General features: G+C 41.2%; 1 protein-coding gene across 1 annotated transcript in view; it reads right to left on the bottom strand.

Moving 5' to 3' along the window:
• Positions 1-18839, bottom strand: part of SH3GL2 (SH3 domain containing GRB2 like 2, endophilin A1) — a 205701-nt gene that overhangs the window by 24269 nt on the left and 162593 nt on the right. Inside the window, exon 3 of the mRNA XM_034663957.1 lies at positions 14569-14641. Within this exon, the coding sequence (XP_034519848.1) occupies positions 14569-14641 (73 nt within the window). The remainder of the gene's footprint in view (positions 1-14568; positions 14642-18839) is intronic.

Genomic DNA, 18839 nt, shown 5'->3' with positions numbered 1-18839 from the left:
TGAGTAAAATCAAAGCTATCGCCAACATGATAAATTCTTTGTTGTATGTAAAGTTGGTTAACCAAGAGTTATATTGAACTAAACAAATATAGAATTCTCAGATTATCATGGACAAAATTTTTTAGAGTTTGTGGATTTAGATATAAAATCTAATGCTGTCTCTAGTATGACACTAGGCACAGGGATGAGATGGCCCCATCTAGGTAAAAGGAACAAAGTTGGTATGACAGGAAAAGGAGGCACAAGAGGATGTTCAGAAAATTATATATTCTCATCTCCTTCCTCTCTGTCCCATCACCTCTATGCCTATAGATTTAATCTAAAGGAGCTATAATATTGACTTAATAGAAGTTTCTAGTCTAGGTTTACTTTGATGGTCAAAAGACTATTAATAAAATATTAAATTCCTTTTTCCTTCCCTGTGAATACAAATGACTTGAGTTAACTCTCTTGCTCTGCTCCCCTGAAGACCTGATAAAGGTGTAATATCACCTATTACCAGGTAATACTGCTTTTGGTAAATTTCACTGCTGACTGATACACTGGGAGGATTATGAGTGAATAATCAGTGCCTGGTGGCAAGCCCTAGTTCTAGGCTTCTTTAAGTATAGCGAATCTTGTAACTGGCCGTATCCCTTACTGGGACCCGAGAAGTGACAAGTGAATACTAGTGATACTGATTCTTATTTAGGACATGGAACCTCTAAGCCCCCTTCTCCCCCTGCAACCTGTTATGTTCTCACTCTCTAGTACCCAAGCTGTCCCTTGGAAAGCCAGAAAATAACCCATGGCTGCTGTAGGGACTGTTGATAGAACCACCCTTGAAGAAAATGCATGGCATTGTCCTGCATGCTTCCTGTCTTAATGTTCTTCCAAGTGACTATTATGCCAGGGGAGGGTAATAGAGTCATGTGGGATAAACTGTCTATTTGAACTTAAAAAGATCCACAAAGTGAGTGTTGTAGAGACTTGGGAGCAATTTGAAATAAATAGTTTCTTACTTTTTGTATTAGTTTCCTAGGGCTGCTGTAACAAAGTATCATAAACTGGGCCACTTGAAACAAGAGAAATGTATTCTAGAGGCCCCTTTCCTATACTTTGCCCTGTGCCTTCCTTCCATTCAGCCACTTAGCTGCTCCTGAGTCAAATCCTTTGTAACAAACCTGTAAACATTAAATAAGTATTTTTCTGAGCTCTGTGAGCCACTCTAGCAAATTATCAAACCCACAGGGTGGGGGTCAGAAGCACCAGAGGCTCAGCCTTGGGACTGGTATCCAAAGTGGGAGCAATCCTATTGGACTCAGCCCTTAACTTGTGGGAACAGACACTACCTCCAGGTAGATGGTGTCAGAACTGAATTGTACGACACCAGATGGAGTAGGAAAATTGGTCAAAAGAGTTCTGTGGGTTGAGTACAGAGAGAAACAGTTTTCCATTTATGGAAAATAGGATGTAGCACACTCATATGAGCGGCTGTTGAGGTTTTGACAGACATTTGTTGGAAAAACCTTGAGGTTCTTTTTCTAGAAAACTTCTGTGAAATGTGAAGACATGTGGATCCCAAGCCTCTGAAGACGTGGCAAAAGTGGTATTTTCTAAGGGGTTTGGTCGCCAAGACAGAAACAGCAGAGGATGGAGTGTTCTCTTTCCTCAGGGGAAAAAGGGGGGGGGAAGACCTGATGTTATCTTTTTTATTTATTTTTATTTTTTTATAATATTTTTTAATTATATTATGTTAGTCACCATACAGTACATCCCTAGTTTTTGATGTAAAGTTCCATGATTCATTACTTGCATTCAACGATGTTATCTTTTTTTAAAGTTTCATTCAATGTAATTCAAAATAAAGGTTTATAACAAATGGGATTTCTCTAGATCTAGAAACCAATAGTCTCTGTGGAACACAGGAAGCTGGAGTAAAGAGGCTAGCACAAATGTGAGTACAGGGTAGGAGGAGATGCAGGGGTAAGGTTGATGGAAGTCGGTGTTCACTAAAGTGGGGAGGACAGGGATGAGCAGTGAGTCTGTTCTTTTGTACTTTATCTTCCTCCCCGCCCTCAACGATGACAGGAGCGTTTGGAGAGACCTTCCATAAATAAAAACAAAATTACAACCTGCTTTAAACTGCTGTATTATGTTCACGAAGTGGCTACTTTCCCTCTTGAACTGTGAAATTTCAAACAAGAAAACACAGTAAACGGCATCTGTCTGTCAACAGGGAAGAAGAAAAGCCAACCCCCTCTTCTGGCTTGTGTTGAACACATATGACACTCGGAAGGGGCAGTCATGGTATTCCAAGTCACATTTTCATGTTCTAACCTAATGAATGTAGCATTCAGTAGAGAGACCAAAGACATGGAATAAATTTTCCAGATTTAATGAGATGACTTAATTCCTTTCTACCTCTCTATCCACCTTACAGAAACCAAACCTAGTTGCCCAAAGGAGCAGAGATCTGTTGTGGACAAATGCTTAATGATTTCTACTAGTATTCATAAGTGCTACCACCTGGCTTGAAAATTTAGAAAGAACCCTGATAATATTTTTGAAAAACTAAAGATCAGGGCCACCTTTTCATCCCACAGCTATCATCTCTGAAGGATCTGCTATGTGTAATTCACACGCATCATCTTTTCAATCCTCCCAATAATATGAGGAACAGGTTTGGTTTCTCCATCTTGTATACAAGGAAAGCAAGGCACAGAGAAATGATGCAAGTTGCCCAAGGACACGTAGCAACAAGCTGAGCCCAAACTGAATCTTAGCTATGTCTCAAAAGCCCACTCTTGTCCCAGAATGCCACTCTGGCTCTAGTTGCTTTATTAACATCTTTAATAAAATAGGTCAAATTAGGACTTGTCAAGCTTTAGCTATATTTACACTTGTTAGGTGATTAAAAATGCAGAGGTGAGGAAGTGTGATAGATGCTGAGACTTGGGAAGCAGGACGAGTGCTGCACCATGAGTCAGGGGATTGGAGGGCTTTCCATCTATGTGACCTTGGCCAGCTACCTAACCCCCTCTGGACCTCTGCTTCCTCATCTTGAACATTAGAGGACTGGCTTACCTGATTTCTGCAATGCCTTGCAAATTCGAAAATCTCTCATGTGCACACTAGAGTTTACTAGGCTAAGTGGACCAGGTCAAACGAGGAGGTCCTAGTACACAACCTAATGTCAATTTTCAAAACCAATGAAACTCATCCTTTGCAAAACAAATGAAACTCATCCTTTGCAAAACCATTGCTCAGTTCAAAACCAATAGGTCTTACTTTTAAAACTCCAATGTAAAGATTTTGACTTTATTCTTTTTTTAAGCCTTTTTGTTTTTGTTTTTGTTTCCACAAGAAGGAACACTACAGCCAGAGTATTTCCTAATGATCTGATTTCTGTTTATGGTTCTTTACAAAAATAAGAATTTTTTTAAAGATAAAATAGATAGTTCAAGGAAAACAAAAAGGTAATTTATTTTCCCCTCTTAAAGAAAATTGTCAAATTTCATTAGGAGTAATCAATTACTTAATACAGAAAACACTGTCAACAAGTGTGTTAAAATTTATAGGCCAAAAGTGATATATAAATGTGTACGTACAGCCTTTTTTTGAAAATAAAACAATTAGAACTGCATTCTCCTGTGTGACAGAATCTATTTCCATTTCTTACTTATTAATGTCAGGACACATGCTGTCGAAGAAATAACACAGGACAGGGTTCAAATTGCAGTTCTGCTACCAGCTCTGTAGGGAAGAGAGGTGCTTACCCTCTCAGCCTCACCGAGCCTGGTCGTAAGTGGAAGATGATAATACTTTGTGATAGAATTGTTGTGATTTTATTATGGATGGATGGATGTAATCAAAGCAGGTGCTAAATAAATGTGAGTTATTTTCTCCCTTTTGGCTAGAGAAAACTGTGGTTGATAGCCATTTCATTGAAATGGCCTCCAAGAGCTCAAAGTCCGCTTACCTCTTCATTACCTATCAAGGCTCCATAATGCCTTTAGTTGGTGCAATAAATTAATTCTGAATTATTTTTTTTAAAGATTTTATTTATTTATTTGACAGAGATAGAGACAGCCAGCGAGAAAGGGAACACAAGCAAGGGGAGTGGGAGAGGAAGAAGCAGGCTCACAGCAGAGGAGCCTGATGTGGGGCTCGATCCCATAACGCCGGGATCACGCCCTGAGCCGAAGGCAGACGCTTAACCGCTGTGCCACCCAGGCGCCCCAATTCTGAATTATTTTAACTAAATCTATAAAGCCTAGTACAGAGATTACAACTGAAATGTGAGCATAAATCCTCAAATCACACTAAATTAGATTTGGAGCTTAATATTTGCAACAAAATGCATGTAGTAAATGAGACTTCAGCATATATTTCACATTGGCAACCCGTGTGTAATGGCCTGATTCTCCCAGGTGAAATCTCAGAGTATCTACAGATCTGAAATGAGCTCTCTGATGCTCCTTACACTGTAGGCAATGTGTTGCCTGGACTTGCACACTAACAGTTACTTAAGGATGCAAAAGATACACATGGTAGCAAGGATGCAGGTAAATTTCCTCAAACCTATGCAGTTTCTTTTGAAGTTAAATATTCTATAAATATTCTTCTAGAGACTGAGGAAAGAGAAGAGTAAGGTCTGCCCACTGACTTATACAAATATGTAACTCTAACACTGGATTATGCTACTCTCAACCCAAATAATGGTAATTATATAACACTTCTCTCCAAGGCACCAGAGCTCTCTTATGCCTTCCTGAATGGGAAGCAGTGGGGAGGTATTTTAAGACACTGGGGCGAGGGGGTCCACAGCAGCCCTAAGAGCCCATGAGATGGGCCAGTGAACATCTCCCTCCTCCACAAGGGGTGTTGCTTGTGCCAAAGAGGACTCACAGGGAGCCCTGGGAAAGCAGGCGATTACAGCACAGGAGCATAACATGGCCCCTGCAGCTTGAAAAAATACACAACCCCCATGAGTTACTAATATCATGAGCCTTTGCTTCTTCTGGCCCAGGAAGCAGACAGAGGGTGGTCACTTGCACCGTGTTACTGTGTGGGGAGGGTCCTACAGTGGGACTTCTCCCTGGAGGCCGTATCTGTGGAGGCCTCACCTTACTGTGCATCTTTCGGTGGAGGAATTGCTAGGTAAGCCCCTGAGATACCCCCAGCTAGGCAGGCCCTGCAGACCCCTGGCAAGAGAAGGTGAGTGACATTTCTTGAGCCCCTACAAAATGTCAGGCACTGTGCCCAGTTCTTTTCACTGTCTCGTGTTTCAAAGATATCGTCATTCTTCACTCCCCAGGGAATTCAGGAGACTTCATCTTAAGCCGAAAAGATGCAGACAGGTTCTCCTTATCTACTTCCTGCTCCCATGGAAGGTATCCAGGGAGCCAAAAGTGATCAGGCAAATGGCCAGATGACCCCAGCAGACAGTGATATACCTGGAGCTTTAGTTGGGGAACAAACAGCCATACTGTATTAGTTTTCCATGCTGCGTAAGAAAGTTCCACAACCTTAGTAGCTTCAAGCCACACTTTTACTATCTCACAATTTCTGTAGGTTAGAAGTCCAGGTGCAATGTACTGAGTGCTCTGTTCATGGTCTCACAAGCTACAGAGATATCAGCCAGGCCATCTTGGTATCAGGAAGCTTGTGTGGGAAAGAATCGGCATCCCAGCTCACTCAGGTTGTTGACAAAATTTCAATTCCTAGTGGTGGTATCACTAAAGGCCCTGGCTTCTTACTGGCTCTCAGCTACAGCCACCTTTATATTCCAGAGGCTGTGCTCAACTCCCTGACACTTGGCCCTCTCCTTAGGCAGTTGTAACATAATAATTTGCTTCTTCCAGGACAGTAGGAGAATCTCTCTACTGCTAAGAAAGATTTATATAAATAATGTGATCATGGAGGAACATCCCATCAACTTTGCCATACACTGTAACCTAATCAAGGCAACATGGCGCTGATCCCATTAACTTTGCATTATTCTATTGGTTAGAAGCAAGGCACAGATCCCTCCTACACTCAAAAGGAAGGGATTGGGCAAGGGTGTGGGTCATCAGAGGTCGTTCTAGAGTGTATTCACCACACATCCCTAGACTAAAGGTATCTCCCCTTTTTGTAGAATATGACAGTGAAAACAAAATGGACTGTGGAGAGAGTCATATGTGAACATTGGAGAAATTACTTAGTCTCTTCTGAAGCTTCAGTTTTCAGAAATGTGAAAATAGGAACAATTATCCGTGTTTATAAATACGGATGTTCTCTCAAAAGCTCCAGCCCAATGACCTTAAACATGAGATTATACACTTTCACGCTTTTTCCAAAGCAACTGTGAACTATATGAATTGTACATGACACCAAGTAGACATTACATAGAGTGACAGCTCTGATCCTGGCACGTTCAAGTCTGCAGATCACGATTCTACCTGGGAGGTCAGCTGCTTCGACAGATGGAGCTTCCATGTGCTTAACATGATTTGACTCATTCATTCAATTCAGCAAATTAAACAGTTACTAAGCACCACTGTGCTAGGCACTGGGTATATAAATGAGCAAAACAAATACAGTCTTGTCTCTGATGAGTTTATGACACAGCGGGAGAGATAAATAGCACTGATTTAATACTGAGGGCACTATTTGTATATTAAGGATAGTAAACAGGACGGGGTCCCTACCCTGGTGGAAATTACACTCTACATGGAAAATCTGGGTGATGAGCAGATGATTCTTAAAAAGAGAAAATATGGAATAATTTCAAATGGTGATAGAAGAATAAAAAGGATATGAGAAGAGTGAGAAGAGGCTACTTCAGTTAGTGTCCAGGGAAGGACCGCATAGGGCGGTGGAATGAAGAGAAGGTGCTGCCACATGGGAGCCAGGAGAAGAGTCCCAGACAGAGAAACTTCATGTGCAAAGAGCCTGAGGCGGGAAGAAGCTGAGCATGGCTGAGGATCGGAGGAAGACAGTGAGAGTGGACAGAGAGCAGCAGAAGCTCAGCGGTAGGGCAAGAGCCAAGTCACGGAGGGCCTCATGGCCAGTAAGTGTGTTCTCAGTTCAGTGGGAAGCCACCGGAGAATAATAAGCAGAGAAATGACAACATAGGATTTACATCTTTACAATGGAATGACCCAGCTGCTATGTGGAGAATGTAAAGCAGGGGGTAGGAACGGAGAAAGACAGGATTCTGAACAAATAAAAAAATACATAAAAGTAAATACCGTGACAAATATAAGAAAAGATAAGAACTGGGCTCTTTGACTGCAGTGTATGAACAACAATCCTGCACTCGGGCTACTTGTATTATGGTGGCAGAGACAAGTCATACCTTAACCAGTAAACATGCAACAGAAGTTTAAGCAGTGAGAAATGCCATGAAAAAAAATAACACAGGGCTTAAAGAGTGATGAGTGATGTTCTAAACAAGATAGTCAGGGAAGCCACACAAATAAGAAGAGAGAGACATGAGTGAGGATGTTGAGATGTGGAAGCCCGTGAAGCTGGCAGGGCTGCCCCCGTCCAGATTGGGGGGGGGTGCTCTGTGTCTGAGGAATGGCAGGGAGGCTGGTAAGGCTGGTGCCCAGGTAGCCGATGGAGACGGGTAGGAACATGGGAAATGAAGTCAGATTGTCGACCCTGAAACCCATGATAATGGCTTTCAAATATTCTAAATGGGAACCACTGGAGAGATCTGTGGAGGGGACTCACATGCAGGCCTCGCGGGAATGCAACAGCGGGGTGGGGCTAATTCAGAGGAGGCTCAGGGAATGGTTCTCAGGGGAAGTGATATTTAAGACAAAGCAGGAAGGATGAGTAACAGAACAGATGTCAGGTAAGGGGCAGGTGGGCATTCCAAGAAGTGGGAATGGCCAAATGCCAAGTCCTGCTGCAGGAAAGAGTGTGAGGCAGCAGAGAGACCCCAAGGCCAAGAGGCCTGCAGGAGGGTGTACGAGAGGGACAAGGGATGTGGAAAGACAGAGAGCAGGGACCACCACACGCACGTAGGGGATCAGTGACTCAAGGCTATTAGAGTGAGACTCTATTTGCTTAATTTTCTATATATATTCATATTTTAAATGTCTAATATCTGTTATGATTAAGTACATTTTATATAAAGTCTGGCGTTAGCAGTCTTTAGAGACACAGAAAATGAGTTCAATCAGTGATCTATCAGTGCCACCTGACTTAAAACCGGATCATTTAAGATGCTTCAAATATATTAGGAACCTATTCATTTTCAATATTTTTCCCAAAGACACAGTGGAAATAGGAAAACCCTCCAGCCTGCTCAGTACATATAGCATATGAATGACACCAATACCACCCGCCCGCGTATTTTCCTCTTTGATATGTTCATCCCTGAAAGACCCTATTCTTTTCAAACGTAACAACACTTTCCTCACAATTACTTTTGTCATCTCTCTTTCATGCATTTTCATTACTTTTCAACGTCAGGATTTAGGAAAGTAAAAGCTCTAGCTACCAGACTCTGTACATATCCCCTATTAAGAGAAAAATAGATACACTCATTTGTGCACCTAATCAGAAGACATATGGAGGGCAAACAATGAACCAGGCACAATGCTAAGAGCCCTGAAAAACAAGACGAATACAACTGAGGACCTGCCCTCCAGGAAACAGCAATTTGAGGGTGTTGTGGAGCCAAGGATTTGAATACATGAATGCCAAATAACATATGTATTGATTTCAGTCCCACTGTCACCAAATATCCTACAATCACTGCATTTTCATCTCTGGAAGGAGCCTGTGGGAAAGAAGTATAGCAATTTTGATGTAATATCTTCCCAGGGACTAATGAGATATTTCAAAATTAATACAGCTAACTTTTATTTCCACAGGCAACATTCCACAAATGAGATTTAAAATTATTATTAAAAAATTATGAATAGACACAAAATGACCCCAATTTAATACCCCAATCTGAGGCATGCTGGAGAAAGCTAAATCATGCAGGCATTCAAGGTAAGAGCATTTCTGCAGAGAACCAAACCTTGACTGTGCACAGTGTTTTCATGTCCAAACTGCTTTTTATCTACGCATCTTGGAAATCTGCATAGGATTATACAACTTCTCAGGGTCAGAACAACTCTTCAGTGCAAACTGAAAAAGGGTCCGTCAAACCACGAAGCTAAGGCTAGGAAGGAAGCACAGCCCAATGTGGCCATGTCCATCATTCTATTTCAGGGGAAGATCTCCAGTACAATGCCATGTAACAGATTTGTAGAAGGTTAAAAAAAAAAAAAGAAAGAAAGAAAGAAAGAAAGAAAGAAAGAAAGAAAGATATCCTAGTCTAAAATCAAGGGTTTATTTCTCTCCTGAAAAAAACCACCACCAATATACATAAGCCAAGGAGCTAAACATCAAACATATATCAAAATATAATAAATAGCTTGAATGGCAAATTAGCTAGAGCTGTCCATTATGGGAACCACTGGCCACATGAGGCTATTGATCATTTGAAATGTGGCTAGTCCAAACTGAGTTGTGCTATAAGTATGAAATACATACTGAGAAGGAAGGGAAGAGTGAAAGGGGGGGTAAACAGAAGGGGGAATGAACCATGAGAGACTATGGACTCTGGGAAACAAACTGAGGGCTTCAGAGGGGAAGGGGGTGGGGGAATGGGATAGGCCGGTGATGGGTATTAAGAAGGGCACATATTGGGGCGCCTGGGTAGCACAGCGGTTGAGCGTCTGCCTTCGGCTCAGGGCGTGATCCCGGCGTTGTGGGATCGAGCCCCACGTCAGGCTCCTCCGCTGTGAGCCTGCTTCTTCCTCTCCCACTCCCCCTGCTTGTGTCCCCTCTCTCGCTGGCTGTCTCTATCTCTGTCAAAGAAATAAATAAAATCTTTAAAAAAAAAAAAAAAGGGCACATATTGCTTGGAGCACCGAGTGTTATACAGAAATAATGAATCATGGAACACTACATCAAAAACTAAGGATGTACTGTATGGTGACTAACATAATAAAAAATTATTATTAAAAAAAAGAATAGAAATGTGAAGATTTGAAAAATAAATAAAACGGTAAGTTTAAAATACCTTACTTAACTAAGTTGAAAATCTTGTTGAAGTAAATAATCTTCTAAAAAAAACAAAAACAAAAAACCACACACACTGAATTTAAAAACCTAGCCCAAGAATAAAAAAGAATGTAAAATTTCTCAGTATTTTAATACTGGTTAAATTTTGGATATATTGGGTTAAAACATATCATTGAAATCAATTTTCCCTTTCTTTTTACTCTTTAATGTGGTTACTAGAAAATTCAGAATTACACATGTGGCTTGCATCTTATTTCTATTCGACAATGCTGATTTAGTACTTTTTTCTACATAAGGCATCAGACTACTCATATAAGAAAATTGACTTATATCTTCTTGAATGATCTCTGTTCTTAGACACCATAAGAATATAAGGGCTCATGATAAGTACAATACTTCTCACATTTGAACTATTTCTCAGTAGGTTGCAAATTTGTACTAATTTATGCTGTTCCATTCAGAATATTTCACAATCTGTGGCAGAAGACTTTACAGCTCTCTGGTCTATGTTCTTGAAAGCCCTGGTTCACAGTGCATACCTATAAACCTGTGACCCCATTCAACCTTGCTCACTTTGTTAGTGGAATTTCCAGGAGGAATTAGCTGTGAAGCCCTCCAGGCTGCTCTCCTCAGGGTGTATGTATCTTAGGCTATTAGGCTATGAAGTACCCGAAGTCAGGGGCCCAGTCTTGGTCCTGTTTCTACCCCTAATACATCTAAAGTTGGTTTTTGCATAAAAATAAATGCATATGATAAATGTTATATTGGAAGAGCTGATGGTTTAAGGAAAAGCAAGAGTTTTTCCTTCTCTCTGTATTACAGCAGTTTTATCCCTTTAGCCAATGACTGTCAACAGTGTTTCATAATTCATTTGTTCAAATACCCAAGTGCCACTAGTTGCTTCGAACCAAGCTGGGGACTGGGGACATGGGGATAAGACAGTCACAGTCCTGTCCTTACAGGGGAAGACAGACAAAAGCACACACATAACACACATTTACAGTAAATGTGGCAGGTGCCACCAGGGAAAGGCAGCTGGAATTGTGACAGGGAAGTTGACAGGGGAACCTAACTGGTCAGGTTCGAGGAAGGCTTTTAAATGACCTTTATGCTGGACCCAAAGGTACTATTTGCTTGGCAAAGTGGAGGGGGGAAGGGCAAACTAACCATACAAGGAAGGCCCTTTAAGCTCCTTAAAAATTTAAAACTTAATCCTAAAAGCAATGAAAAGCCATTGAAAGGTTTTATGTAAGATAATGATATGATCAGATTTGTCATTTAAAAACCCCACTCTGGAAGTGGGCAAGAGTGGATAAGGGGCCTACACAGTGTAGAACATATCTACAGATTCATGAAAACTAATCAAACTCTCTTTGGTCATCGTTTCAATAGGAACTGGGTTTTAAGAATATAATAGATGGATATGTTCCACAACCCGCAAGATCTAAAAGCCATGTCTATCCCAGAATACTAGTCTAATACAAGATATTCTCAAAGTACCTTCAAAGTATACATTTCCACCGAATCTACCGGTCTGTCCATGTACATCTGTTGGCTGGCATCAGTCTCTGTCCTGACCCAAGCTAGATCTCGCTTAGTCAGGACCAGCATCTACTGATACACACTGGTTAACCCAGTTCCTGGGGTCACTGAGAGGCCGAGTGGTCAAAGTATTTACCAACTATGAGTTTGAGAATATTCTTTCTGCTGTTCTGCATCCAAATACTGGGTGCCCCTGAGTGTTTGCTAGACTCCTCCATACCCTTGTCAAGGACACTTGGGTAGTGAACAAATGTACTTGACCAGCCACTTTTCCAAAGTGCTATAGCCAAGTGTCTGCTCTCAGGGTAAGAACTGACGGAGGAATGAAACCATGTCTATCACAGACCAATTAAATATAGATTGTTTAAATTCTATAGAATAAGTATATAAAATTTTGTTTTGTTCTGGACTCTTCTGGGTGACAAAACACTTGTACACATATGTGGCCTGTCCATATATAACTGCTTTTCTGAAAAAACCTGGGATTGCCTGGTGATGGCCTTAATTGTTCTTCTTGGAGAAAGATGTCCGTTCAGTTTTCAAATAGCCATAAAACCAACATGTTGGCAGCTAATAAGCACATTCGGCATATTATTAAAAATATCATTTCTAAAAATTCTTATCTCCCCTGTTACCTCCTCCTGTAATCTTTTTTATTAAAATAAAAATAAGTCTCAATCCTACTATTTGTTTCCTTTCTGAATTTCTGTTGTACCCACTCTGAATGGTGCCAATTCTGACTTCATCCCTTCCTAGGTGTGTGACTTTGGAAAAGTTTCTTAAATTCACGGGCCCTTGTTTCTTCCTGCAGAAAATAAGGCTAGCCTACTGTATTAGTTTTCTAGGGCTACCATAACAAATTGCCAAAAACTGTGTGAGTTAATGCAACAAAATTTACTGTCTCATAGTTCAAGAGGCAAAAAGCCTGAAATCAAGGAGTCTGCAGGGTTGGTTCTTTCTGGAGGCTGGCTGGGAGACTCCTTTCCTTGCCTCTCCCAGCCTCTGGCAGCTCTTGGAATTCCTTGGTTTGTGGCCACATTACTCCAATCTCGGCCTCCACTTCACAAGGCTTTCTTCCCTGTGTCTCTATGTTTTCCCTTCTTACAAAGACACCAGTCATTGCTTTAGGGCCTACTCTAACTCCAGAATGAATTCATCTCAAGATCACTGACTAATTACATCTGTAAAAGACTCTATTCCTAAATAGGGTCATATTCTGAGATTCTGGGTGGCCTGAATTTTGAGGGGGCATACCATTCAACACACTATACCTACCTACAACAGAGTTCCATTATACTCAAGAACACTGATGGTTTCCTCTAAGGATTTGTGTTACAATGGATTTTTAGTCCCTTTTCCATAATTAGGAATTGTTCAACTGTGTGTTATTTTTCCAATCAGAAAAAAAAAAGGTTACTTTTAGAGTTGAGACAGTGTATATAATTAGCAGGGCCCTAAAAATGCATTAGTGCTCAATAAATAGTCTATTTTCCCTCCCTTGCCCTGTAATTATCTTAGCCTTACAACAATGAGTTACCAGCACAATTCATGTGTAAATCCCAGGAGATCAGAGAGCACTTCAAAGTTCTCTGTAAAGATGAAAACAAATTTCTTGCCCTTATTCAATGATTTCTTATGGTGAGGCAGGTTAAGCAACTCTTTTCCGAACCTGACCTATCACAGTTGTGCTAGGAATACTAAGGAATAAATGACCACCTAAGAGATCCTTGCATCTCTGTGGAATGACTATAAAGTTCATAAAGAAGGCTCTGGTAAAAATTAGGAACTTCATTTTTGCCACTCTGCCTAATTTGCTCATCATTTGGTTCACAATCAGTTACATTCCTAGTTCCTATAGCTTACTATACTTCTGTATTTTCCTTCCTTACATAATCCCATCTCTGATGTATTTAAGAAGAAAAAAAAATCAAGACTGTTCACTCCTACAAGGCTTGTTCATCTTGGAGCCAGCAGCTGTGCTACAACAGGTCAATAATGCTCGGCCAGCAGCAGGAGGCAGTAGAGAGCTAGTCAGCACTTCCTTACTGCCCTCCCTCGCTCACCGCTTATCCCACGCCTTCTCCTTTTCTCATCTCTTGCCCACTAGTGCTCTGTATCCAAACACACTGGGGCTGACGCAGTGTCCAGACCACCCTCCCAGGGCCAACAAAAGACACTGGACTCCCAACCTGAAACTCCCAAAGAAACTAGTCCCAAAAGTGAGCAGTTTTCTAAATATTCATACTTGTCAGGTAAATACCTTCAGTCTTGCTTCAAGGCTTTCCTCCAGCCTTTCTATACTCTGCATTGGAACTGATGTCAGGAAGAGGAATGAGGAGGGCAATGATATAGGCCATTCTGCCTTGTTATACCTTGTGTCCACAGACACTGCCTAGTTCTTTCTGATTCTCCTTTCAAGGGGTAGATCCATTACCTCTATTATAACTTCCTTCTCTTAGAGAGTAGCAAGTTAGCGGGAACAAATGCTAACCAGCCATGTACTCAGAGAAGAATCAGAATTAAGAACAACCCTCCAAAAACTTTAGTGATGCTGTATGAACACAAACCCTCCGTATTTCACAACTTCCTACTTTTTCACACCTTCTGGGAATTACTATATTTTATCTTAAAATTATCAATTCTTTCTTACCATCCCTTGAAAATCAAAGTTTGACTGCTAACAGCATGCAGCTACCCTGCCTTGATGTGCCACCCAGGCTGTCTCTGCTATGCTGTTTGTTAAATACCCTACAGTCAGCCAAAGTATCACAGAATCCTCCAGTTACTTCGATCTGAGCCTTAAAAAGTCCTCCCTCCTCCTCAGTTAAGGTGTTATACAGGAGGAAGTCACCAAAGCTCCAGAAAGGTGGGCTGAGGAAGAAGCAGCACCCCAAACCTAAATATCAATCGAAGAGAAACTACAAGTTACATGGAGGGATATGCTGAAGGTATAAAGCAATCCCTTACCTGGATTGGGTTGAAGGTATTCAATTGTTTTGGTCATTATTTCCATCACAGCCCTACTGGTGACATCCACTTTCTGAAATGAGAAAAGAGATATTCTAAGTGACAAGAATTATTAGCTTGTGAACCTAAGTTCTGCTTGAGTAGATATACAACCACGGGTGCTAAACAGAGCGTTACGACTGCTACAGCAGTGCGCTGTGAGGGGCTGGAGATGCTCCAGAAGGAAGAGTCGCTTCTCACTCAGCTAGGCTCCATCAAGACGTGGAAACCCTATTTACTGAGAGAGGAACCTGGAATTCCCTAAAATCTGTTTCAAAACATACTTCACTATCTTCTGGCAAGTAAGGTAGAGAGAGCTTCTTCTTCCCCTAAGTGGCCTGAGGTGGTCTCTGAAAATGATTCCCTGTTAAGTTCACCCTGAAAGCCCCACACAATCAAGCAAATCAAGAGGTTCAAATCTCCATGTTCACTTCAAGAATACTCTTGAAACTGCCCAAGCCATGGAGGGCATGCATATCCAAAAAGCCACCAAAATTCTGTCGCTTTGTAGGATTAATATGTTCCATGCTGTCGTTGCAAGGCTGGAGTTGGCAGGTGTGTCCAGGCCAAACGGTGGGGTTGGACACAGGTCCTACACCGGATCAAATACTGAATTTTTATTGTACATGCATAAAAATACAGGGAAAAATGCTGAACTTAAGACTTAAGGTTCTTGATGTCAATTCTCTGGTCCTTGAGCATGTCCGGGTGAGCAAAACCCCCAAGGAACCCCAGATTTATAGAGCTCATAGTCCGAATAACCCCTGAATGAGCTCTCTCTGCTGCACTGAGATGATCCTTACTGAAAAGAACAGACTGTTCCTGAACCAAAGAGGAGGTTGTATGTACATTGGCGTGCACACATACACACCTCAGGGGGAAAACCAAAGGAATAAAAACATATGACCCATGAATAAATTCAGCATAAAACAAATGTAAATAAAAGTTAAAGAAAAGAAGAAGAAGAACGTGGAGATGATGAATCATATTTTTTCCTAGAGGCATTTATGGGATGTCTACAGTGGGCTAGGCATGGTGGCAGGTTTCAGGGACAGAAAAAAAGAAAAATGTAACACCAACTGTTTATTCAAGTAAGAGATGGAAAGTCTTTTTTTTTTTAAGATTTTATTTATTTATTTGACAGAAAGAGAGAGACAGCCAGCGAGAGAGGGAACACAAGCAGGGGGAGTGGGAGAGGAAGAAGCAGGCTCCCAGTGGAGAAGCCCAATGCGGGGCTCGATCCCAGGACTCCAGGATCATGCCCTGAGCCGAAGGCAGAGGCTTAGTGACTGAGCCACCCAGGCACCCCAAAATGGAAAGTTTTTATTTAAGTTCTCAGAACATCCTAAGTATCTAAAACTATTGAGCAAACACTCCTAATCAATCCTTAAACTTTTGGTTAATTCCAAATAAAAATCTCAATCTTAGAGTCTATCTCTGCAAAATTTTGAATGGTCAGCATTTGCGTTCAGCAGGTCAGCATGCCCTCTCTCTGTTGGGCCCTCCTCCTTCATGCAGAATCTATAAGAGTCCACTCTTCATTCCCTGATAAAATCCTTTCCTTACCCACATGCATGGTCCACTCACTCACTCCACTCCACGGGGGACTTAACTAAATAAAAACAAATGCATCCTCCTATCCAAGATATGTGCATGGGATATATGACATAGATATGAGTGAAAGAAATTGTTGATGGTAGAATTTCAGATATTAATTAAGTCCAAGGGGACTTTATTGTTTTGTTTTAACTGGCGTTCAAGGGCTCCTCCCTTAATTCCAAGAAATTTTTCAGTAACATACTGCACATACATATAAAATGAGGCTTTTGTGGATGGGGTAAGTGTCTTTCATAATCAGAAACCAAACCAAGCCAAACCATAGCATATTTTATCATTCAGTTTGGTTTTTCAATATTTAATAATTTCCTATTCCATGGCAGTCATATTTTTATATAAAGAGTTTCTTATTACTGCAATTAACAGAGAAAACCATTTTTTCTTATGAGGTCATCATGGTATAAAATTATCTTAAGAGGCACTCCTATTCAAGAGTTGCCAGCCTACAGAAGAACCCTGTACCATGTCCCTTTGGTTGATCTGAGTTTGTAGGAGGCCTTAGATTTGAGTATGTACCAAGTCATGTTTAGTACAGAAGTGAACAGGGATTCCCTGGAGTTGTGCGGTACAGGACTTGTGTGGCCCTAAGTGGAGGTACAGGCAGTATTAGCAGAATACCAACCACCCAGTATGCACTCAATGTCATGGAAGTGAATTAAAGGTTGTGTGCACAGCAAGCATGCTGAAAGTCCAGGTTACATGCACGGCAGGAGGGAAACACAGATCTCCTAAAGACTATATGATAGGGATGAAGGAACTGAATGTCAAATGTGTATCCAAGGGTCCTATGTGACTATGATGAGAAGAAACAATCTCAAAGTTCAAGGTTTCTAAGAGAGTGAGCCAGAGGAGGAACTGAATTGTCCACTGACCATTTGATAGTCTGAAGTCATCTGCTACTAGGCTGTTAACCAATCTCTAACTTTCCCCTACCTCTGCCCTCAATAATGATTATGCCCACCACCATCATAAAGTGTTTTCTGTTCATCAAAAATCATTCTAAGAGCTTTAAATACCTTAACTCATTTAATCCTCAGCAACCCTGTGAAATACAGAGAGGTTAAGAAACTCGCCTGATTCCGGCTCCAGAGTCTCTGTTCTTAATTATTACCCTATAACTTCTTGAAAGTGTAAGCTCCTCATAGAAAGACAGGCAACAGGGATACCTCCCAAATGAAGAGAGAGCCCAAATTAGAGCTGCAAGTCTCTTTGTGACATCTCGCAGATGGGGCTGGGGATCTGACAGTGGTCAACAACACAGGACCAGGGGGAAAACACGTGCCATCTCATCTTCTATGTTGTTGTTTTTTTTTTTAAACTCCTCAAAACCTGTGGAAACTTCATTCACAAGAACTATTCTACCCTAATACCATTTTGGTATTTTGGGCCTCTGCAAAAGGGAGGCTTTCCCACACTGAGTTGTTTGACCACATGCCCTCCGTTACACAGACTTCTGTACAGAGGCCGGGTTCAAGAAGTGTGTATTTGGAGTGGTCCACAGAGAGGTCAGCAGGGAAGGTGTGAAAAATGGTTCTCATTTAGGGCATAGAATCCCCTGTCCCTTCTGAGCTCTTTAAATAGACAGCTCAACTACTCAGGCTCTGTTAATAGAAGCCACTAACTTGGCTAAAGCCAGTGGTCTCAGCGAAGGGCACAGAGACAACAGAGACGCCAATATTAGAGCACAAAGTTTAGTTCCCAGGTGGGATTCGATCTTCAAAGGGAAGTAGGAATAAAAACTACCCAATGTCCCCTGTGGTTTGACCAAAATCTTCCAGGAAGGAGCCCATACCACCCTCAGATCTTCATAGATTTTGTGTCCAACAAGGCAGACTTTGACACTTTTAGTTTCCTAAGCTAGACATCACCATAAAACAAGCTCTAGCCAAAACTTTTTGATCAGAGTGTAAAATAAAATTCGCTTGACATCCCCTTCTGAAAACAACTTCATCCAATATAATTATTTATGTATAGTGTTATCAAGACATACCTCAAATAGGGAACAGCTTATTAGCAAATTCATTCACAGGGATCTTTCTCTTGATTTTACTGTGATAGATATTGCTTGATAGACTTAAAGAACATAATAGAGACCAGTGGAACATCTAATCCCAAGCCTTAATGTTTTGAATGTGCAAGTTCGAACCTAGAGAAGGGAAATGAACTGTCTGGGGTCACACATCCACTATGGCTATGTTGGGAAGAAAAGTAGTTCAAAGGTCATGGGTCAGAGGTTTTCTAAGAAAGACCGCGGGAGGAACTAAATAGTCCAATGGCCATTTGCAGCTCGGAGGCTGACCAGGTTCTAACTTCTCTCCATCTCTGTCCTTGGTAATAATGTCTGGGAGTCTTTTTGCTAAACTATGTCAGTCATGGACAGGCTGAGGACCATTACCCTGTGAGAACCCTGAATGTGCCTCATTAAGGTATTTGCTAGGAAGCTATTTATATACTTAAACTGGTAATGTCCAAGCACATATTCTCTTATTAATAGGCCTGATATAATTAACATGAACTAAGATGCCCACTTAAATAATTTATTCTAACTTGCAAGAGCTCATTCCCATTTGAGAACAGCCGTTTAGCTCCGAACTTATAACCTACATCTTATGATT

Source organism: Ailuropoda melanoleuca, chromosome 7 (assembly GCF_002007445.2).
Source record: "Ailuropoda melanoleuca isolate Jingjing chromosome 7, ASM200744v2, whole genome shotgun sequence".
Lineage (NCBI taxonomy): Eukaryota > Metazoa > Chordata > Mammalia > Carnivora > Ursidae > Ailuropoda > Ailuropoda melanoleuca.
Note: the sequence above shows the minus strand (reverse complement) of the source record. Positions and strands in the feature narration are given on the sequence as shown.